This window comes from Bos grunniens, chromosome 4 (genome assembly GCF_055505025.1).
Source record: "Bos grunniens cultivar Pamir isolate PY7600 chromosome 4, Bosgru_T2T1.0, whole genome shotgun sequence".
NCBI classification, from domain to species: domain Eukaryota; kingdom Metazoa; phylum Chordata; class Mammalia; order Artiodactyla; family Bovidae; genus Bos; species Bos grunniens.
The window spans coordinates 83,332,217-83,356,556 of record NC_141168.1 but is presented as its reverse complement, the minus strand read 5'-3'; the positions used below and the strand labels follow the sequence as shown (position 1 = coordinate 83,356,556).

Below are 24,340 nucleotides of genomic sequence, written 5' to 3'. Positions count from 1 at the left end.
CAATTTCAGTGAAAAGGGGAAAAAAATCAATTTGGGTACTGAATGGTGACAGATAGATTGTTTAAAATGAATCTGTATTTACTCAAGGGTTAATCCTGATGAGTGAGAATTTAAAAGCCCTTCCTGACCCTCCATCCTCTTAGGTTATACTGATTTTTAAGTAAGCAGCCTATTGTATATCATTCTCCCTCCTGATTCCACTTTTCCATCAAAATGTGAACTTCTCTCCTGTCGCTGAGTGACGCGGGGCCAATAATACTGGGAGGGCGGGTGGGACGAGGGCACGTGGACCAGAAACACTTCCTAGAAACAGCAAGTATGCTGCTCAACCCCGCCTGAACTTTCCCGGTAAACACAGCTCGCCGACAGCGGCATCCCTGCTGGGTGGATCCTGCAACTCCTGGAGGGAATGGCACTTCTTGTTTTTAATTAGCAAGGTGAAAGGTGAATTAAAACTAGCTGTTTGGCAAGTCAGTGCAAGAAGCTGACTTCTGAGAGGCTTCAAGGAGCCAGAAGAGAAGAGGAGCTCCACGGGGGTGAAGGCAGTGCGTGTGCTGAGCTTGTTGTTGTTTTTTCTGAATGAATCGCTTGCATAAGTGACTCAGATAATACAGTTTCTTCCTGAATCTCCCCGCTTAGTGACTGAAAAGAGCTCTAGGCAGGACATGGCAGTGAAGATTCACTCCTTGGAATGTCCTCTTGCTCCGGGCTTATAAACAACTGTCCTGGGGAAAGGCAGGTTTTACATATCCAAACACAGCCTGACAAATGGCACTTTGGAACTGTGCTTTCTGATGACAACGCGTTCGATTTGTGACAAAGCCTCTCTCGTACGCTGCCCCTGGAGGGGAGTCCTAAGTAAAACTCACCCCGCCAGAGAGTGAGGATCGCAGCGGCAGGCAGCATGGCATCGCCTGGGCACCTCGTCACCTGGCTCCTGTGGGGCTACTTGCTGGAGCTGTGGACAGGAGGTCATACAGCTGACACCCCGCACCCCCGCTTACGCCTGTCACATAAAGGTAGGTGACCTTTTGTTTAGAAAAAAATGAGAAAAAAATTAAAATCATTTAACACTGATCTTTGGTCTCCAGACTCTTAGCATGCACCTGAAAAAAATTACTGCAAAATTGACTGAAGCTTCTAAGTACCTTTAATGAATAGGTCATGGCTAACCACAGCTGAAAATAGTGTAAAATCACAGGCTAACTTTAGAGATGTTATTTTTGTCTTGTAAATATTAGGTTTTGTTAATAAGTTCACTCACTAGCTGACACAACAGGAGAGAGAAGGAAGCAGGTTGTAAAAAGCTTTGAGGGGCTGAATCCACCAAGTTAGCAGTGGGTATTTAAATATCAATTCATGCATAAAGGGAAGCAAAGATGTTAGGCAAGGGCTGTAGAAATAGAGGTGCAATTGATTTTTCTGTTTTGTGTTGTCCATAATGGGGATGAGAAGAGGAAAAAAGATTCTTGAGAATAAAATGATTCCTTGCCCATTATAACAAAGTCATCACTGTGTGATTAAAATGACTCACAACTGTTATAAACTAGCTTTCCAATTAAATTGATTACTAGAAATTTTTTATATGTGGCAAGAAAAAAATCAGTTAACAATCCCTGTAAACTGGTTTATATTGATTTAAAGTGTTAGATACTATACACTAGCATCTACTCGTTTTTTAATGTAAATTTGTATTGCTTAATTGAAGATCTATATTCAATTGAAACGTTTATTTTATTCTGCTACTATGTTTTGTAAAGCAGCATTTAGTCATAAATAAATGATCAAATGATAGCTTTTGCATCAAGGTCCTTAAAAGCCAGTCATGAATAGGTTTGATGACCCTTCCCATAAACAGACAAACAAGCAACAAACAAAACCCATATCTATGAAAGTGACTTTGCTGACTTAAAAGTTTTTTGAAATAAATTTTCAGGAAAGAAGTATTTGTTATCATTAATCATTGAGACAGATAATAGATGGAATAGTGAAAATTACATAAGAAACATTTTTCAATTGTGTAAGCTTTTAAATTGTCTCCCACTGTAGAAAGTATCCTGTATTTTTAAAATGAGTATAATCTTTTTTTTAAGTGTTACTATTTTTTTAAATTTTATTTTATTTTTAAACTTTACAATATTGTATTGGTTATGAGTGTAATCTTTACCAGAAGGAGAAACCAAACAGGAGGCCTCAATTTTAATGACACTTTTTTTTTTTGTTTTTTATTGGACAATTATCAGTTGATTTGATTATAGAAATGTCTCATTTTATAACAGCTAAAAATCTGTGGATATTTTCTTAGTTTAAATAGATTTCTGATAATACTCCCAAGTATGTAGCATAAATTTAAGAAACACTTGACCCTGCATTTGTAAAGTATTTAAAATATAGTGCCTAGAATTGGTACAATTTATTTGATTTGGAAAGATGTATTATGGTATGTACCAACATACATATTCCTAAGAAGGTAAGATCAAATATACCTAAATGCTAAAATTTGATGTGATGGAATATGGACACATAAGGATGTCAGAGAAAGAAAACATAATAATGGATTGTTTTTCTATTGTAGACAAGTGGATAAGCTGCCAAATTTGTCAAGTTACCATTCTGCTATGCATGGTATCAACCTTCTATACTTTATTACTCTGATGCTTATTTTTTTGATAGCTCAATATCAGTGTTTCCAGAGATACCTCGTTTTAATATTTTTCCTTGGGGAACTTCTAATTTAGTCAGAGCATACCAGAACTCTGGTACATAATGTTGTCATCAGCCTCATCTTCAACACATCTCTCTTGATCAGAGGAGTAACTGTAACTGATTTTACGAGTTGTGTTAAGTGATGTGGGAGGACCACTGCTTGTATCTATGGATACTAAACTGAAAACTGCCGTAAGATTTCCTCTTGGCTTTTCTTAACCTTTTGGTTTAATGGCACTAGCTGAAAACGTGCAATGTTGTGCTTTTATATAAAGATAGTATAGAGTTACCTGAAAATAGGATGTTCCCACCTGTGCAGTTTAATTGCCAAAGTCAGTTACGATATCACACCAGAGATGCAACCTGAAGCAGCAAATGCCTCCTGCACTGCAGGTGTTTCATTGAAAGGGAAGCACAGAACTGTCAGAGTAGGGACATTCTGTCCCATTAATACAGTAAAAATAAGACATTCACCTCTCTACACTTCAGAATCAATGGACGTTTTAGCAGTGTCCAAACACTGGGGACAGAATATTTTAGAGTATACTCTTTTGCTATCATAAATGATATCCAAATAGGTGAAATTTTAGTAGTCAGTAAATTAGGTGATTAATATTGTAAATGAATGTATGGTCATGAAAAATAAGATACATGAGACATAAGTAATCTAGCACCTTTGCACTGCTGCCTGACCCCCTGTGGAGAAATCCAATAAGGCTTCCTGGAGGTGGTTACTAGATATATCCAGGGATTCATTTCATAGCAGTGGTCTATGCCATGTGGGAAAACGACAAGCATCTTTCTTATATCTTTCATTATCAAGATGGTGCTGGAGACCACAAGCCTCGTGTTTCTTCCCAAAGAGGAGGAGAAAGTCTCAGTGTCATATATTAATATAAAGCTTTAATTAAATTATATAAAAATATGTTAAGAAAAAAAGTATCCAGGAATTGCCCTTTTTCCTCTCTCCTTCATTCTTCTCTAACCCCAGAAGTGGCATGTTCTTCAACAGAGCTTGAAAGGAGAAGACCATCAAGATCAAAAGGGAGAAAAGGAGGTGAGGAAGGGGGACAAAGAAGAACATTGGGATCAAATATGGAGCATCTTATAGCTTATTCCTCACTGCTCTCCACCCACAGTGGGATAATATTGAATTCTTCCCTCTTCTGCTGAATATCCATTCCACTCTGATATTAAGCAAAGATGCTAACTAAAGGCAAGCCTTGTAAATAAAGAAATGAAATTTGCCTTTATTGAGGCAATACATATATCTTTGAATGCCTTTTACAGGTTCAGGATAAATTGGGTTAACCAAAACATACAAAGATAAAATGGCAAGATTTTGTCCTGCCCTATCAGAATGTTCAGTCAAGATATGGGTTGAGATTAACTATGTCAGACAAGTGTTTGAAAGTTTCTGAACAGTTAAGAATTTATCACCAGTTTTATAGCCAATACCCTAAAAAGGGTAATTTTGATATAATTAGTATGCATTTACCCAAGGATGTCTTTGAAAAGTAGCTATAAGCCTCGTGACAGAAAGGCCTGAGAATGAAGGCAAGAGAATAGAGGGAGAGGTGTCCTGGTGGATTCAGGCACTTCCCTCTGCTGATGTCTGGTCTCTCCTTACTTTCACCATCCTGCATTAATGAGGTTACAGGGAAGGCAAAAATATAGCCTTCCTGATAATAGAGCTTGAAGAAGAAAAAAAACAAATGAGGAAAGAAGCCCATGTCAAAGAAGAAATCCCAGTGCATGTGGAAAGTCCCAGAAATGCAATCAAGGGAGGTTCCAGATGGGGTAGGTGTTCAAAGACCCCAGAAGGGACTTCACAATTGCAGAAGCCAAGAAGAATGTCTGCTGATAAGCAGAGGGTGTTATCCCAGGATGTTTGATGAAAAGATAGCTAAATAAAGACATAAATATGGCAGAAATTAAACAGTGAAAGTCACTCAGGCTTGTCCGACTCTGCGACCCTGTGGACTGCAGCCCTCCAGGCTCCTCTGTCCATGGGATTCTCCAGGCCAGAATACTGGAGTGGGTTGCCATGCCCTCCTCCAAGGGAGCGTCCCAGGAAGTGAGCCCAGGCCTACTGTACTGCAGATCGATTCTTTATCATCTGAATCACCAGGGAAGCCCAAATATGACAGAGGATCATTGCTAAAATATGTTGATATTATAAATGTAGATTTGAGCATTGAATACATATCTATACATATAAATATGGGATAGTATTAACTAGTCTATCTGTATTTTAATATTATAAGCAATTAAATGAATATTTTTCATAGTTCGGTGAGCTCAGATTTGAAGTGAGAGGTCTCTACTCCAGCTATAATCTTTCCAATTATACTATTGGTAGTTATCTGTGCCTCAGTTTCCTTATTTGAAAATAGTGATAGTACTGATATTTTTCACTGGGTTTTTGAGAAGATCAAAACAGAACAATAATACTATAAAAGCATACTTTATAACCTAAAAATTATCTTATTGATGTTTCCTGAAGACTGATAGAAAATGAGAATATTAGAAGGAAACATATTCTAAAGATAAACAAACTTTTGGAAATCCTTAAGTTTGGATATCAATACCAGCATCTATAATGCTAGAATAGATGACAGCAAAATTTGGTCGTGATTTGCATAAAATTTGTAATCTATCCTGAATGCATTCACTCCAAATCCCATTTCGTACCTTTGACCTATACTTATAGTAATTTATAAGATAATTACATCATCTGTATATTCCAAGATTCATGGTCAATATTTTTACAATAGAAGTCTGCATATATCTATTTATTATGCATACTCACCTTACACCACACATTTTAGAATTGTTTTTCCATTTATACAAAAAAAAATGAGATAAAATTCTAGGATAATACAATAATAAATAAGTTTTGAATGATTATCCTAAAGGTTGTAGTATTTATTTTATATCCAGGGCCAGTTGAAAAAAGGCAGTGACTGAGCCAGTTTTTCCTGAACCGGCTCATAGCTTGGGTTTCTCAGCCAGTAACTAGGTACTAGCAATAATGACATTAGTTTCACATCCCTGTGTGGTTAATAAATAAAACTGGTTATAAGGTATGATTCATAAAGAAAGTAAATTCAAAGGATCCAGGGGTGAATACAAACCTGATATCTGGATCTCCATGAGGGAGAGTTAGTGAGAATTAATTGATAAGTTTATTAAGAAACAGTTTATATTTGAAAAAAAAAAAAAGAAGCCACTGGGTAAGATGAAAGGATTACAGTAAGTTTTGTTTTTTTTTACACAGAATGTACTTTTCATAGAAGTCTATATAAGGATTTTAAATAACACTATTCTTTGTATTTTCATCTGTTACAAATATTGCTCGTGTATCACAGAAATGCACCTGGATAATCAAAAGCTTCAGAATGGCTCTATGAATTATTCAGTTCATATGTATATGTTGAGTATGACAGTGAGAAAACAGTTATCTTTAATGTAAAATAGAGTGAGGGGAGGTCAGAATTAGAGAAAGTTGTAAATAAATGGATTGGAGAAGGAAATGGCAACCCACTCCAGTGTTCTTCCCCCAGGGACAGGGAAGCCTGGTGGGCTGCCGTCTCTGGGGTCACACAGAGTCGGACACGACTGAAGCGACTTAGCAGCAGCAGCAGTAAATAAACGGGGCCAATTTTGGACCAAAAAATGATTTAGTCATATAAAATCATGTCTCAAAAATTTTGTGAAGACTGTGTTCTATACATAATAAAGAACCAATACTTGTTCTTGACTAAAAAAATACATGCAGTAATCATGTTGTCACAATGGAATATTCTTTCAAAAGTTTGTGTTGCAGTATTATTTTATTGTCCATGTCAGATTTGTCATTTAATGAGGGTATTTCATAGAGATGGTCTGTCTTCCTGTCTGGGATAAGATGACTTGGTGGCCCCAGTTCTATGACCATATAATAAAGCACCAAACATCAAATTGGTCATTGCTAGTAAAAATTATTGTTAGCAATCTGCTAAGTAGTTTTCTTTCATCAAAGATATCTGTTGGAATCATCCTGGGGGGTTCTTAGTGGGAGAGCATACAAAGATTTACATGAAAGATTTACTTTATCTTTGTGTGTGAAACTCTTCTGTGGTTTAGTAGAGGAATTTAGTCTGCAGGAATCCAGAAATGACACTTTGTATGCATGCATGCCCCTTCATACACAGCCACTGCAGTGTTAAAATGGTCTAGTAAGTTCAGTCTCAGAGAATTTAAAAGAAAACAAAGCTGAAATTATACCACTTACAACATTTTCCTAACGGCGTAAAGATTTCGATTATTTTCTTGGTTTAAACGGGATCAATTGCTATTAGTAGTCTTTAGCACAACATCTGATACTTTGGAATATCATATAAATTATACAAAGGATGATGATTCTTTTAATGGAGAATTTTTTCCAGGTATGGTTTTACATAACATTTGGAGCGTAAGAGAAACTATCAATGTCATTAGTTATTTCTTGGGCTTAAGCAAGCATTATTCTTTGTACTCATGTAAAGGATGATAATGACAAGACTGGATATTTTATCAGCTGGATTTTCTGGACTATGAATGAAAAAGATATGTTAATACCTCATTTGAACCAAGTAGTATAATTTCTGATAGTGGAGAACATTTTCTGTCAGAGAATGTGATGATTTCAAAAACAGGGATGTTTGTGGAATTGGTAAGTTGATTTCCTATAGCCCTGGTGGGTGGTCAAAGCAATTGGTGGCTTGGGCCCAATGCTTAGTTCAGAATATTCCCACCATAAGGCCCCATTGCCCTGGTAACTTTGACTCTACAACTAGTATGGAAAAGGAAAAGAGAAATTCATGACTTGCCTGATTTCTAGGGCTTAAAAACATATTTCTACTTCTATCTTTAATCATCTGCTTTCTGGTCAAGGACTTAGCTCATAGCCTTGGCACAGTGCTCATAGAAAAGTAGTTTAGTCCCAAGAATTACAAAACACTCTCGCATTCTAATGTCAATAGCCTAAAAACTCTAGATTTTGGATGTTGCTTATGGCTGCATGACTTGAGAAAGTTACTTATCTTTTCTGGGTATGAATTTTCTCATTTTTAAAATGGGATAATATTTAACTTGCAGCATCCTGAAAGAATTACACGAGATACTGCAAATTAGTGTGGTAAATACTTTAGCTTTAGGAAGCTTTTCATAAATTACTCATGAATCAGAAGAGGTTCAGGGAGAATTAGCCTACTCTTGTTCCCTTTTTTATTCTAAAAGCAATCATGAGTTAATTATTAACTTAACCTCTTAAAATAAGGGAAAATCTTTAATCAGTTTTTTTTTTTTTTAACTTGAAAGCAAAGTTTTTTGGTTTTGTTTTTAAATGAAGTCCACCTGTAAATGGAGTAGATAACTGGAAAGAAAATAGGATTTGGGTATCTGTTATGCTTGTAAGTTACCATAAGGTTATTTTATTGATAAATTAAGGAAAGTTGGAACTTTATCTGATGGCACTTTGGGGACAAGAGACCAAAGCCATAAAATAAACAGAAGTTACTAACAAAGGTAATTGTAGACCCAGCTTTGTAAGACACAATGGAACAGATATTACTAAGAACAGATCACACTGTCAGAAGTTAAACCAAACAGTGGCCTGTAAGCAATCAGCCCAACATACATTGTTTGCTTTGAAAGGGGGAGAAAGCTTTCCATTCTACCTTTCCCCTGGACAAACAGGTAAGGTATATGCTGCCCAGCACAGTTCCTTACCCTTAGTAGGTGTTCAGTCAGTGTTCACTGACCAGGTATGTGAATAAAGCACAATGATTTAGAGCAGCCTTTTTTTTTTTTTTTTTAAAAGAAATGCCTGATACTTGGGTGGGGTGAAGAGTACCAAAGAAACTAAGGAATCCAGAACAAATATTTATGGCTCCTTTGATAAAACACACGAGAAGAAAGGCTGGGGCTTTCTCTGCCTGTTCACCTTCCTTCACCACAGGTTTGCATTGTGTGGAGCTACTGGGGCCTCCAGACACCTTCCAACAGGTCAACCATATTTTCTAATCTATAATTAGTCCCCTTTAAAACAAAACAAAACCTACTTTTTGATGCTCTTGTCATTCTTGAACGATCACCACAACTACTTCCTTTACTTCTCTATCATTTGTTTCTTTGACTTCTCAGTGTTGTCACCAACCCCCTTCTCTCTTATTCTCCCCACCTTTATTTTCCAGATAGATATTATGATTTCTTCCCTACTTTAAGCCAAAGATGAAATGAAAGCATTTTAAGTGAATGATGTCTATTTACTGGTCTGAGTTTACCTGAGTATTTATTTTATTGGCTAGTTCAATGAATAGAAGACATAACTTTACTCATTAGGTGTAAAAATGTGTTGAAATGTATGGCTTAGGAAATAATGAAATAGTAAATAGCTTACTAGTGACTTGGACAACTTACCCTGTTTATGTAACCAGAGGGTGGCTGATGTTCTCAGCACCATGACACTGTGGGGACTGGAAGGGGAGAATTAGGGTCCTGAGCAGAGCCTGCCAGCCTGTTCCCTCTGTGGATAATGTTGAGCTTAGTGTAAAAATATTAATTATGTAAAACTATCTATTTCCAGGTAGCTTTGGTTCATTTTCTCTGAGTTATGATTTTTTAACTCATTGAAACCACAATAGACAGGGTGTTTTATTTACAGGATAGAGCAGAAGAGTAGCATCCCTAAGGCTATGTCTCAGTGGTGACTTTAGGTGGCGCAACCAACTCCAGAAGCAGAAAAGAACAGCAGCAATGAAAATAGGAATAAAAACGTGAGGGGTCAGTTGGGGACATTGACCTTTTCCCTCCTGACTAGTTTCCTCCCAGGAAATGATGGGAACTGAGGAGAGCTTTAAATTCAAAGCTCAGGATGCACTGTGGAAATAAAGCGAAGAGGAAATGTGCTGACCGTGTTGCATATAGCTATTCACTCCTGCTGATTGCTTTTTTCCTAACCCTGAGTCAAAAATTTATCACAGACCATGTGACTTCAGAGATCCTTTCCAATTCTAGAAATGTAGGTCTCTTTCTCCTCCCAGTGTGTCTCATTTCTCCAAAACACTTTGAACGTTTTATTAGGAGACAGCCTGTGCTAGTGGAAAGAGTATGTATGGATTCAGAGTTTTAAAAAATCCTAGATTTGAATCTACAGCTTATCCTATTTGATGTCATATTATTGATGCTAAATCATTGAACTCCTTTGGAGGCTTAATTTCCTCCTAAGTACACAGGAACTAATTACTATCTCATGTGATTGTTGTAGAAAATAGAAATATACCATGGAGATGTAGGATATTGTGAAATAATGACATTATATTTTCTGACTTATGTGTCTTTAACTATGTTTTAACATCCTTGAGGGCAAGGAGTATTTTTTTGGTGAGATCCTTGTGGGCAAAATAAAGGGACTTAATCAAATCATTCCTAAACGCTGGAGGTTTAGTATCTACTGAGTAAAAACAAAACAAACAAACAAACAAAAGTTTTATGATTGTTTTTGTCTTCCATGTTATGGTCAAAATGACAAAAGTTTATTTCTTTAAGAGGTAGAGCTACTGCTGAATAATTAACCTGAGAGAGGCTTAGTTGAGCTTCATCTCAGAGGAGATAATATTACTTATGATACTTTTCTTACACTCTTCCTCCAAAGTAGGGGCTGAGAGGAGATAGACACTGGGATTAATCCAGTGCTGTACAAAGTGTCCGGGACTGGCAACACTAGCATCCCCTGTGAGCTACTGAATTAGGTTGTTGTTCAGTCACCAAGTCATGTCTGACTCTTTGTGACCCCATAGACTGTAGCATCAGTCTATGGGGTCCTGTCCCTCACCATCTCCTGAAGTTTGCCCAAGTTCCTGTCCATCGCACTGGTGATGCCATCCAACCATCTCATCCTCTGTCACTCTCTCCTGCCTTCAATCTTTCCCTGCATTAGGGTCTTTTCCAATGAGCTGACTGTTCACATCAGGTGGCCCAAGTATTGGAGCTTCAGTTTCAGCATCATTCTCTCCAATGAGTATTTAGGATTGATTTCTTTTAAGATTACTTGCTGGGCAAAGGGCTTTCAAGAGTCTACTCCAGCACCACAGTTTGAAAGCATCAGCTCTTCCATGCTCTGCCTTCTTTATGTTCCAACTCTCACAAGTGTACGTGACTACTGGAAAGACTACAGCCTTGAATATAAGGACCTTTGTTGCAAAGTGATGTCTGTGCTTTTAAACACAGTCTCTAGGCTTGTCATAGCTTTCCTTTCAAGAAGCAATCATCTTCTAAGTTCATGACTACGGTCACTATTCACAGTGATTTTAGAGCCCAAGAAAAGGAAATCTGTCACTGCTTCCACCTTTTCCCCTTCTATTTGCCATGATGTGATGGGACCAGATGCCATGATCTTAGTTTTGTGTTTTTTTTTTTTTTAATACTGAGTTTTAAGTCAACTTTTTCACTCTCCTCCTTCATCCTCAGCAAGATGTTCTTTAGTTCCTCTTTGCCTTCTCCCATTATAGTGGTATCATCTGCGTATCTGAGATTGTTGATATTTCTCCTGGTAATCTTGATTCCAGCTTGTAACTTATCCAGCCCGGCATTTCTCATGATGTGCTGTACATGTAAGTTAAATAAAAGGATGACAATGAACAGCCTTATCATGCTCCTTTCTCAATCCTGAACTAGTCATTTGTTCCATACAAGGTTCTAACTGTTGCTTCTTCTCCCACATACAAATTTCTCAGGAGATAAGCAAGATATCTGGTATTATCATCTCTTTAAGAATTTTCTGCAGTTTGTTATGATCCACAGAGTCAAAGGCTTTAACGTAGTCAATGAAACAAAGGTAGATGTTTTTCTGGAATTCCCTTGTTTTTTCTATGATCCAGTGAATCTTGGCAATTTGATCTTTGATTCCTCTGCCTTTTCTAAACCCAGCTTGAATGTCTGGAAGTTCTTGGTTCACATAATGCTGAAGCTTGGCTTGGAGGATTTTGAGTATAACCTTACTAGCATGGGAGATGAGTGAAATTATCTGGGTTTGAACATTCTTTAGTACTGCTCTTCATGGGAATTTGGATAAGGATTGACCTTTTCCAGTTCTGTGGCCACTTCTGGGTTTTCCAAATTTGCTGACATATTGAGTGCAGCCCTTTGATAGCATTATCTCCGCGAGCTTTATTGACAGCAGTGCTTCCTAAGATCCACTTGACTTCACACTCAGTTCTGGAGGCTTGCTGAGTCAGTAATTCTGGGGCTCAGGATTCTGTGTTTTAACAAACCCTGCAGGGGATTCCTTTATTTTTTTATTTTTGGAAGACAATTGCTTTACAATGTTACTTTGGTTTCTGCCATATATCAACATGAATCAGTCATAGATATACATATGTCCCCTTCCTCTTGAATCTCCCTCCTACCTCCCACCCCATCCCACCCCTCTAGAGAGTCACAGAGGACAAGGCTGAGCTCCCTGTACTACACAGCAACTTCCCATTAGCCATCTGTTTTACACAGGGTAATGTATATATTTCAATGCTACTCTCTCTCTCCTTCCTTCGCTGTATGCACAAGTCTGTTCTGTATATCTGAGTCTCTATTCCCTGCAGGGAATTCTTAATGCACTCTTAAGCATGGGAAATACTAGGTTAAGTGTTTGGGATGATGCTACAGAGGAGCCTTGCTTTCATCTTAACTTTTTCATTTTTCCTCCTTCAGATCTATCACCCAGATATATCATAAGTGACAGCAGGTTAAGGTGTTATTTATTTAAATTTCCAAATTACAGCCTTAATCTTCAAAAATATATTTAAATTCATAAATACCGATTATGCCATTCTCTGCCTATTATGTTTTTCTATTAGATAAGATATATATATATAGTATATACAGTTATTGATAATCATTTAATATATAAATTAAATCTTTTAATAATTTTTCATGGCATAAACTGTGACACATGGTGCTATCACTGAGTTTAGATAAGAAAACATTTACAATTAGTGGATTGTGGAAAAGCATTTTGTAAGATTCCAGGTATCCTTTATCTCTCAATGGAAAGTTTTCTCCGACCAATGAAGCTAGGTGCACTTCATTCCTGTTACACATCCTGATCTTTCCCTTAATGGATTCAGAAGTTTCTATATCTTTTTAATAGTTATTCACTCAATCATTCACTTAATACATAACTATTTGTTGAGCTTCTTCAGTGTTTTAGATACTAGGCATCATGCTAGGAATTTTAGAATAAAAAACATAGTTCGCTAAATGGAATTTAGTATACTGGGTTGTAGCCTGGAACAGTGCAAAAATATTAGGTAAAAATTAAGGAAATCTGAACGGAGTATGAGTTTTAGCTAATAATAATGTATCTATGTTAGCTCATTAACTGTGACAAATGTACCGCACTAATGTAAACTGTTAATAACAGAGGAAACTGGCAGTGGGTTTATGGAAACTTTTATACTAGTTTCACAACTTTTCTGTGAATCTAAAACTATTCTAATATTAAAAGTTTATTAAAAGACACACACACACAAACACACACACACATACTGCCTCTACTCAAACCCTTTCTCCAAGAAGCTTAAGACTAGTTGTAAAAGAGACAAGTTGTGATAAAGAAGGATTTTTTTTTTTTTTTAACATATTAAAGGTTAGAACAAAGTGCTACAGAAGCGTGGAGTGGGGGATGAAACAACCAGAGCTCAGTCTGGGAGGTAAATAGGAGGAGACTGCTTGAAAAATAATGAGCAAACTGTGTGTCTTAGACCATCCTGCCACCATTCCTGCTAAGCTCCCAGTGCCACCCCTCTACATATAATACACTGTCTCCTCCTAGACAAATAGGTATGTAATTAACTGAATATCATTGTATTCATAGTTATACTACTGGTAGCATCACAAGCGCTCTCTATTCATGTTAAATTAAATGGCCTCATTTCTATATGACTTTAAGGAATTGTTATTTTCTTTGTATGACTAATATGAGATTAATACACATTCATGAGTAGATTCTGAAAGTTTTGAAGGCAAGTATATTGCATTTTATTGTTTAAATCCTTAGAATCTAACAAATTTAAGGTACTTAATAAATTTGGACTGTGAAGAAAGCTGAGAACCAAAGAATTGAAGCTTTTGAACTGTGGTGTTGGAGAAGACTCTTGAGAGTCCCTTGGACTACAAGGAGATCCAACCAGTCCATTCTAAAGGAGATCAGCCCTGGTGTTCTTTGGAAGGAATGATGCTAAAACTGAAAGTCCAGTATTTTGGCCACCTCATGCAAAGAGTTGACTCATTGGAAAAGACACTGATGCTGGGAGGGATTGGGGGCAGGAGGAAAAGGGGACAACAGAGGATGAGTTGCCTGGATGGCATCACCGACTTGATGGATGTGAGTCTGAGTGAACTTCGGGAGTTGGTGATGGACAGGGAGGCCTGGCGTGCTTTGATTCATGGGGTTGCAAAGAGTCAGACATGACTGAGTGACTGAACTGAACTGAACTGAATAAATTTATCATACCTATTTCACTTAATGTAAAAATATTTCATTATGTCTGAAAGTGAAAGTGAAAGTCTCCTGATGTACTTTTATGTCCGACTCTTTGCAAGCCCATGGACTATACAGTTCATGGAATTCTCCAGGCCAAAATACTGGAATGGGTAGTCTTTCCCTTCTCCAGGGGATCTTCCCAACCCAGGGATCGAATCCAGATCTCCCGCATTGCAGGCAGATTCTTTACCTGCTGAGACAGAAGGGAAGCCCAAGGATACTAGAGTGGGTAGCCTCTCGCTTCTCCAGAGGATCTTCCTGACACAGGAGTTGGACCAGGGTCTCAATTCTGCAAGCTGATTCTTTACCAACTGAGCTATCAGGGAAGCCCCTTATTATGTCTATTCACATTAGTATTATCTATCTTCATTCTTTTTTTTTTTTTTCACATTTTATTTTTTTATCTATTTTTTTTATTAGAGGCTAATTACTTTACAATATTGTATTGGTTTTGCCATACATCAACATGAATCTGCCACAGGTGTACACATGTTCCCCATCCTGAACCCCCTTCCCACCTCCCTCCCCATACCATCCCTCTGGGTCATCCCAGTGCACCAGCCCCAAGCATCCTGTATCCTGCATCAAACCTGGACTGGCCATTCATTTCTTATATGGTATTATACATGTTTCAATTCCATTCTTCCAAATCATCCCCCCCCTCCCTCTCCCACAGAGTCCAAAAGACTGTTCTATACATCTGTGTCTCTTTTGCTGTCTCGCGCACAGGGTTATCATTACCATCTTTGTCTGATGCAATATATAACTAGATTCCTAAAAAAAAAAAAAAAAAGATGGCAGAAAGTGAGATGCTGGAACTTGGGGGAGCGTTCAGAAGTCAGGAAAAATGATAGGAATACTTCTCTTCTGTCCCTGCTTCAAAATGTTATGCTCTAGTTTGGCTTCAGGTTTTCTGTTACAAAAGTTATAATGAGAAATCCAGAACAGCTTTAAAAATTTTCAGAAAATATTCATATTTTATTGAAATAAAGTACACAGTTTAGGCATAGAGTGGTTTGAATTCATCTGGGTCATTACATGATCAATGTCCCATTTCAGTTACCTTTTCCTCCCATTAGCCCCAGTTGTGATCTTCCAGTGTCCAGTGTAGAATCTCATTCGTGTCTAGAGTGATGAATGATGAAAAGAGAGACAAGTAATGCATGCAATCAAGTGACAAAGCCAAAAGCCTAGTCAGGACTTTGAAAAACATAGCAACTTACCTACAGTTTTGTTTTTAAAGGATGCCCTAAATGATCAAAAGCAAGAATGTTTTTCATTTTTATCAGTTAATCCCTGTGCAGAGGTTATTTTATGAATAATTTGACTATGCTCCCTTTTTGTTTTGTTAATTGATTAAATTTTAAAAGCATAGCTATCGGTAATAATACTATGAGAAGAATAAACAATTGTTACCAGTTTTATAATTATAGTTAGCTTATGTAAGATATTTTCCAACCAAAATTAATTGGGAAAGAACCAATGAAAATTTTGACTAAGGAAAAAAATTACTTTATTGGATATAAACCTTATAAAAATTAACAACATATTTTGAATTATTGTACCTTTGAGTTTTTTTAGTACCATATTAATTAATCAAATATAATACACCTAATGAAAAATAAGAAATTAATGGACATAAATAGAAATTTCATAAATAAATTCAGGTGAAAACACACATTTGTCACTGCCTTTTACTATAAAGAGTACAAAAGTAATATGTTTTGTAAAGAAACATTGGGTAAAGTAATGGAAAATAAAAATTAAAGTAGCTCTTTCATTATTGATCAAAATGACATAACTAATTTTTCCTTACCAAAAAAAAAAGAGAAAAAGAAAGGAAATAAAAAGGAAATTTCAAGTTTGACACTATTACAATGCATAGATGCTATACATATTTCTGGTCAGATGAATGATATCTAACAGATACTTTATAATTGCTTAAAATGGGTTCTAGGATATTGAGCTTGCTGGCTCTTTAAGGGAGGGTCTGCATAAACTTGAGTTAAGCATATGGTGAATTCTTAGAATAGTTATACTACCCCATGTTTAAAATTTAAATTAAAAGGAAAAGAATTTTTCAAAGTCAAATGTTAGAATTTTAGTTGTTGGCATGTTCAATTGCCCATAAAATTGCACCTTCCCATTAATAAAGGAACACAAAATACTCTATTTTTGTTCATCTAGAATGAAGAAAGATAAAAGATGGGATTTTGAAATACTGGAATGGATATTATGAGTCACCCAAAAAATACCAGTTTTGTTACTTTATTGCTTCAGTTATGGGAAGGTAATATGTTTAAGGGCTTCCCTGGTGGCTCAGTGGTAAAGAATCTGCCTGCAATGCAGGAAATGCTGCTTTGATCCCTGAGTTGGGAAGATCTGGAGAAGCACACGGCAACCCATTCCAGTATTCTTGCACAGAGAATTCCATGGACAGAGGATCCTGGCAGGCTGCAGTCCATAGGATCGCAAAGAGTCAGACATGAGTGAAGCAACCGAGCATGCGTGCACATAGCACTCATGATATGTTTAAACTTCACGTTAATATATTTTGACTTCCTAGTAATTCCCCAAAGCAAAACTCTATTACAATAATATTTAAATAACCATAGAAAGAAGAAAAATATTACAGTTAAGTCAGTTATGCTTATAATTAAAAAACTATAATTGTGTCTTTGTCATTAAAATTCTCAGAAATAAGACAAAAGTTATGTGCTGGGCACTGCTTTTGACAGATTTTTTTTGCCAAATGCTTTTTGCTTGCTCCAAAATGTGTATGCCTAAACTGCAGTCTGATATATTTTAGGATTGTAGAAGAATTTTTCATATTTGGAGAAAAAAATGGAAGTCTCTAAGATGTCAATACAATTGAGCAAGAATAAAAATGAAAAATAAAATTAGAAAATTGATACCGATTAGAAAGTCTACATGCAAATCGAGCAATGATCACTCAGAAACACATTTAGATGCCTTCTATAACATTGGTCTTAGAGGATGTTAAATAAATAGAATACTAGGATTTTATTACATGCATTTATGCTTTGGAATATGTGATTATGTTTACTACACATTTACATTTCTATGTTAGTGAGCTATGTAACAGCACATTTTTTTTTTTTAGATTGGAAATGCCATTTGCCCATTTTAGTCTGCTAATTTATACCCATTGTTTAATTAGAACAGACCTTGATATTGCTTAATTTTTGAACATCCAGAATTCTGGTAATATGAGAAAATATATACAAAATTTGTCTTTAGTAAATTTTGCTCATGATGGAATAAACTCTTGCCAGCAAAAGCATGACTATAGGGCATACTCTCTGCGTGAATGGTTTGTGAATACTGCAGTTTGGTTGCTGACAGCTCGGTTGCACTTCACTTCTGAGGCTCTCTTAGCCAGGCTCTGAGTTTGCATTCACTCTCCTAGCCACTGAAATTTCCTTTTGTCTTCACTGATGGTTTTTTTCCTCTTAACAAATAGGCCCAGCTGCTACTACAGCCGGTTGCCCACACTCCCCCATATTGCTCTTGCTGAGGATGGCAGCCAGAGTAAAGAATAACAGCTGGGATTGGCTTACTTTGGCATCTAAATAATTTTGGGTGGGTCCATTCCTAACTTTATTATTTCATTTAATTTCCTAATCTTTCTTTCTGCTGAACTTCTAAAAAATTGGTGAATGATGTTTTTTCCAAAATGTTTTCCTCATCTGTATTTGACTGTTTTATACCTGGCTGCTCAAAATGGTTCATTTTGCACATTGCTATTTTTTCCACTTCTCAGCACCATTTTGAAAACAATTGCAGCAGAAGCAAATTTATTCACGTGATCTTGGACAAGTTACTTAAACTTTTTCTGACTCAAAGAGGCAAATGATAAATAGTACCTATGTCATTGATTGTCTTTGATACGGATTAAATGAATGAACATTTGAATGCAGGTAGAACACTGGCTGACACATAGTAAATGCTAAGTATTTGATGAAAAGTCAGAGAGAGAGAGAGAGGGAAAGAGAGCATATGAAAGTAAGGATGGAGCAAGAGGGAGGGGAGAGAAAAAAATGAGGGAAGGGAAAGGGAGGGAAGAGTGGAAGGGAGGGACAGAGGGAGGAATCACTGCTGGAAAAACCAATAACTACACGTACACAATTAAGACCTGTATTTCACACTTAGCATTTTACACATCTTATTCTATATCCTTCCCCCAAAATCAATAATTAGAAAAAGGCTGGAGTTTAGGAAAGCGTATGGAATTTCCCAAATCAGAGAAGATTATTGAAGGTAGGAATTTTAATGATTTAATCCAATTCATGGCATCTAGACAGGTGGTCAGACACATTTTTCACTTTGAATTTGTACATTCTCATGGAAAGGAAAATCATTGCCTGGGAAGGAGGTCCATTCCAAGTTTTGAATCTTCTGATAAAGAGAAAAGTATTTACATACCTAATCCCAAATCTATCTTACTGTATCTTCTACTGTTTCACTTTGGTTCTTTCCTCTAATAAGACTATAAGTCACAACAGACCTCCAAATGTTTAGAAATAGTTCTCATGCCCTTTGTCGGTGGGTGAATATTCCTTGCATGGTTGTCCTGATTGATATCAGTGTTCTGATCAGGCCCCTCTTTGTTAATTTCCCCCTTATAATGGAGAACCACAATCAATACTGAAGAGATGCCCGCCTTGTTCACAGAACAGTGCCACTGCTAACTGGTGTCTTTTATTTATTAAAGCCACCTGAGTTGACAGTAGCTTATTAGGCAAATATGCCAGCCTATTGGTTTATGTTGAGATGACTGTCAGTTCTTCTAAGGGCTTTTCACATAGACTCTAAGCCAGCTCTTTCCTTTATTTCACACTTGTGGTTTATTTGTTAAAGATAAGGAAAACCCTCTCCTATACTCTGCTGTGCAGAATGTGAATCAGAAGCAGAGTAACAACAGCCTGTGGTGCCCTGGACAAAACCTGTAGTTAAACATTCCTAAATTCAGGCTGTTTCTGCTATTATGTATTTTCACTTAATTTTCTTAATACCAGTGCCCACTTTTATTGTCTTTAGGAAACTATTAGCTAGTTAGGAATGATAAAACTTGCATTTGTTGTAGAAATTCTTTAAAAATATTTAAAAAATTTTAAATGCACATTTTATGGGTTCATTTTTTTGTTTCAATTTTTATTTTATTTTATTTTTTAGTATAAATTTATTTTAATTGGAGGCTAATTACTTTACAATATTGTTTAGAAGAAGTGTAATGTAGATAAAAGACAATTTTTAAATTAGAAAATATAAAAATGTATGCTTTTGGCTTTCAAGGATTGTGTAGACCAGTAAATGTCATTGCTAATTTTCTATGTGAGTATTATAAAATAATCTATTTCATATAGTAAATGAAACATTCATTTGAAATTCTTTAATATGAAGAAATAAAATACAGTCTTTCTTCACTGCTGAAATAAATAAGAGATTTTTAAATGTCTTAAAATTTTTTATTTAAAAAGAATCTGTAATGATCACCACAACAGAATAACAGAATTAAAATACCATCGTAACTACGATCACTTGATTTTATAACTTTAATTTGCTGTCATTTTGTAGATTTCCCAATCTCTCTGGGTATTTGTACAAAATTTTGTGATTTGAAAAAATGAGGCATATGACTTTTCAGAATGATTTTTTTTCATTAACTCTATGTAAATCAAACAGTAAGTTCTATAAAAATGTGGAAGACTTAATGTTTAAAAAATTAGCATCATTAAAATTAATTTTTTTAAAAACCTATAAACTTTTTTTTACCAAACTTACTTAGTGTTAAAGGATTAACTTTATCAAATACTATTTTCCTATATCTCTTTATTAGTTTATAATCTACTTATACTTTTTTGTAATTCTGAATGTAGAGAAAGAATGACTAAGAACAGTGTTGAGTCAGGTGGTAGTCAAGTCCAAAGAACACTGCATTTGTCTGGTCCCACTAATGTTTTTATGGTCCATCTGCTTTATTACTGCAGCCTCTTGACTCATATCTTATTGTCAATCCAATCTACTCTTCATACTACAAGTAGAGTGATCATTAAAAATGCAAATCTTACTCATTTCAGCTCCTCGTAATAAATCTTTAATGGAAGGCTAGATACTGCTTTTTAGAGAAAACACACTCCTCTTGGCATGGTATACTAGGTTTTTTTGTGATCTGAACCCTGTTTCCCCTTTTTTTGCTTTGTATCTTTCTTGAGTTCCGATCTCCAGTAATAACTGAGTTTCATGACATTCTGGGCACCTGTCAAACTTCTTGCTCTGGACCTTTGTATATTGTTTGTGCTTCCTAGAATGTCTTTTCCTTTCGTCTCCATCCTCCCTTCTTCTGCTGCTTACTGTTAATATCTGCTCATTTTTAGGAATTTAGACATGATATACTTTTGCCAGTCATTTTTTAACCTCCACAGCACTCCATGCACTTTACGATTTTTTTTTTTTTTTTACTGTATTCCAATTGTCTATTTATCTATTTCGTTTACTATGGTGAACTCATTAGGTATAGGGATAATATTTTATTCATCACTATATCACAAACACATTTCACACTATCTAGCAAATAGTAAGAACTTATTAAATATATAGATGAATGTGTTGTGTTGTGGTCAACTTGTCTTTTCTGGCAGTCATTCTACACAAGAAACATGTGGGAAAAGCCATACTTCAGTGACACAAAAGAATCTTTCTCTACCCCACGAGAGCCACAGATAGCCTGTTCATCCAAATTTATTCACAAATATGGTAACTCCAAACTTATTCACAAATATGATAACTCCAAATTTATTCACAAATATGGTATCCATAAACTTAAACATTTTAGGTTTGAATAATATTATTTTGTTGTTATTGTGAAAGAATACTTTTTAGGGTCTGCTCTACTATATATGAATTCCAGATCAGTATCTTTGTTTGATAAGATCTAATACTTGAAGCAACCTTTTAAAAAACTCATCAGTGATTTACAGCTTTCTATTTCATATAGTCATTAGTTACCAATGTATCCAAATTATACATATAATAAAGGAAATGGGAGTCCTTTGTACTCTGTAACACAGTTATGGAAAAATATTTGATGAGGAAAAGTATTTTGGAAATATTATGGAAAAATATTTTGACATTCCTTTAAAGTTAACCTCCTTAGAGCATTTATTGGCTTTCATGTGTGAAATGGAAACTGGTCATTCTCAGAGACTTATATGTATATAAATACCACAGCAAAGTGAAGGTAAAGGAACATAAAACATAAAAAAAAATAAAAATATTTTAATGATGGAAAGGAATTGCTAACAGCAATATTTTAAGTTAGACTAAAGTATATCTTACAGTTTCTATTTTCCATTTAAAATAATTATTCTTAGCATATATTTTGGAATTTTAACCAAATTAATGTTTAAATGAAGAGTGTAAAGTGTGTCAGTTGGAATTTTTGAAGAATGTTTTCTGACAGAGGTGGGATCTCAGATCGCATCTGGTCTTTAAAAAACAGGTAGGACTTCAAAAGGAAAAATGAGGAGGAGGGAATTACAGACCGATGCAAAGGCAAAAATGATGTGGAAATTGTGGCTTTTTAGGAGAAAGCTGAACTTTTGAAAAAAAAAAGAACAGGAAAAACCATTGAGTAAATAGACTGGTGCCATTCTGCCAGATTCTTTCTATTAGAAGATTTGAAATGTGACAAATTTTGACCTTTATAAAATAAAATTTCAAATATAGTTTCTTTTCCTATTCTGGCAAAATGTTCCATCATATAGCTGGTTATGTCTAATGTGCGATATATGGTATTTCTATTTGATCTAGAATGTGCTTGTACAAAAATTAGGAAGTGAGAAACCAGATTTTTTCTTATATAAAATACTGTGTAATATGAATGACAGTTGCCTTTGCTACTTACATGAAGCTTTGTAAAAATCCAAATATTTCTGTCCTGTGTGTCACAATTGTTGCCATAGTTCGAAATGTTTTTGCAGTATGTATACTCCTATTTGCCAAAAGCTGAAGAAAATAGACTCACACATAATTAACAGCAGCTACTTACCCCCAAATGAACCTAATGATAGAAATTATAAAAGCATAGCTTTGGAAAGGCCCTTAACAGATTCTCTAGTTCATGGCCTAGTTTCTTCAAGGGCATACATTTAACCTACAACACAGGTACTTATTGTAGACTTTTTTTTTTCCTTTTTCTTAATCATGCTAATCCATGTTACTAACTTTAGGCAGGATTGTTTAAAACCTTTCCTGATGAAAAAATTCCATTTAATAAATAAAGCCCTTGGGAGAGAGAGATTCCACAATAAACTCTTGATATTGAGCAAGGCTTAGTGTTTAGAAAGCTTACTGAAAACAAGCTCTTTATTATGTCTAAGGTAACTCCCCCATGCTTCTGCCATTTTCTTTAGTGTTGTGTGGTTGGTTAACTTACAACAGACTTGTTTTATAGTTAGTTTGCCTTTAGGTGGGAAGGTGTGGGTGTATGTGTGCAAACCTCTCTCCCCAAGTGTTAAAAACAATGATAGAGATATATGAAGTGTGGCATTATTAAAGTTACTATTTATCGCCTTAGAAGTTTCATGTCATTTTCATCTGTAAATCAATTTCCTCAAAAACAGAAACAGCCTCCCCTTTTAACTCTCTAGGAGCCCCCATGCTCACTCATGGCTGCCCCCATGATGGTAGAGCCCATCTGAGTCTGTGTTTTCTGTAAGCTGTAGTCTAAGCTCTTGTATTTTCCCAGGTTTTCCTTATCATCATTGTTTTATCCCTTAATAAAACCATTGTTTTAGATCCCTTAATGCTGCACTGTCTGCTAAGTAAGGTGTTTAGAAACAGGCTTATGTGAATTAAATGCTACCCATAAATAATATAAGCTTTATGAACAGTATATTCACATTTTAGAGTATATATATATAGAGAGAGTATATATATATAGAGAGAGAGAGAGTATATATAACAGTATATTCACATTCACTGTTTGGAGACATCAAACCTCAAATTAAAGGTAACAAAGTTAGTAATTTTAGGTTAGTTGTAGAACTATAAGCTGTACGGCTGTCACTGAACCCCTCAGAACAATGCTGGGCACAAAGCAAGTGCTCAATTGATATTAGCTACTGTCATTAGCTGTGATGAAGATGGCGACAGTAGTGGTCTTGTCCAAATATGTCAGGGGACGAGCTGTATTGTGTTCATTTGTATTTTCTGCCAGGAATATTGTGTTTTGTTCTAGTCATAGATATATTCAGTACATATATTCATTCATGTATTCAGTAAATATGTATTTGATTCAACCAAATAAAATCCTCTACTTAATAATAATAGGAAGTACTTAAACATTTACATTGTTGTGTAGAATCATTTGAACAGTTTATTAATCTTTTGATTCTTCATTGTATGCACGATAGGATTGCACATCCCCACTTCACCTCGGACGTTAACATGCTCTGTGACTTGCTTTGGCCAATTAAATTAAATCAGAATTGACAAGTGCCATTTCTGTGCAAAAACTGTCAGAAACTAATACCAAGTGTGTAAAGTTTCCTTTCCTGGCCTCAACAGTCACAGATGCACTTGCCAAGATGAAGGCTCTGATATCCTGGGTCCCAGAGTTACTTGCTAAGCAGGGTCTCACTTGAAGACTTGCCTTGATACATAAACTGAGCTAGAAATAAATGTCTGTTATTTCAAGCCACTGAGATTTCCGGGGTTGTTTTTTTTTATTGCATCCTAACCTGTCCTCTCTTGACTGACAATTGGCAACACATTTATTTGGGAAGAAAACATTTTTGCTCCTAGACATGACTAAGCAAACTATTTTCTCTGCATACAAATAAATGATGTTCAGGTGTCACTCTCCTAGCTGATTGTGCCATGCCAACTTTCTCTACACTACATGTGGTGAAATTCTTGCCTTACAAGGAAGAAACACAGCATCTGTTATATTTGAATAGGAAAACAGCTTCTGGCTGGCTGTCCGCAGTGCTGAATTGGGAATAAAATCTGGCTGGCTGTTTTATCATCTCCTGGATTGTAGGATTT

The 24,340-nt window shown here is 35.8% G+C and overlaps 1 protein-coding gene across 2 annotated transcripts in view; it reads left to right on the top strand.

The window, feature by feature from the left end:
• The first annotated feature begins 283 nt into the window (after nucleotides 1-283).
• SEMA3E (semaphorin 3E) overlaps nucleotides 284-24,340 on the top strand; it is a 275,207-nt gene continuing 251,150 nt past the window's right edge. For both annotated transcript variants that reach the window (XM_086398568.1, XM_086398569.1), the window contains exon 1: nucleotides 284-1,019. In XM_086398568.1, coding sequence (XP_086254694.1) covers nucleotides 905-1,019 — 115 coding nt within the window. In that variant the 5' untranslated portion in view covers nucleotides 284-904. The remainder of the gene's footprint in view (nucleotides 1,020-24,340) is intronic.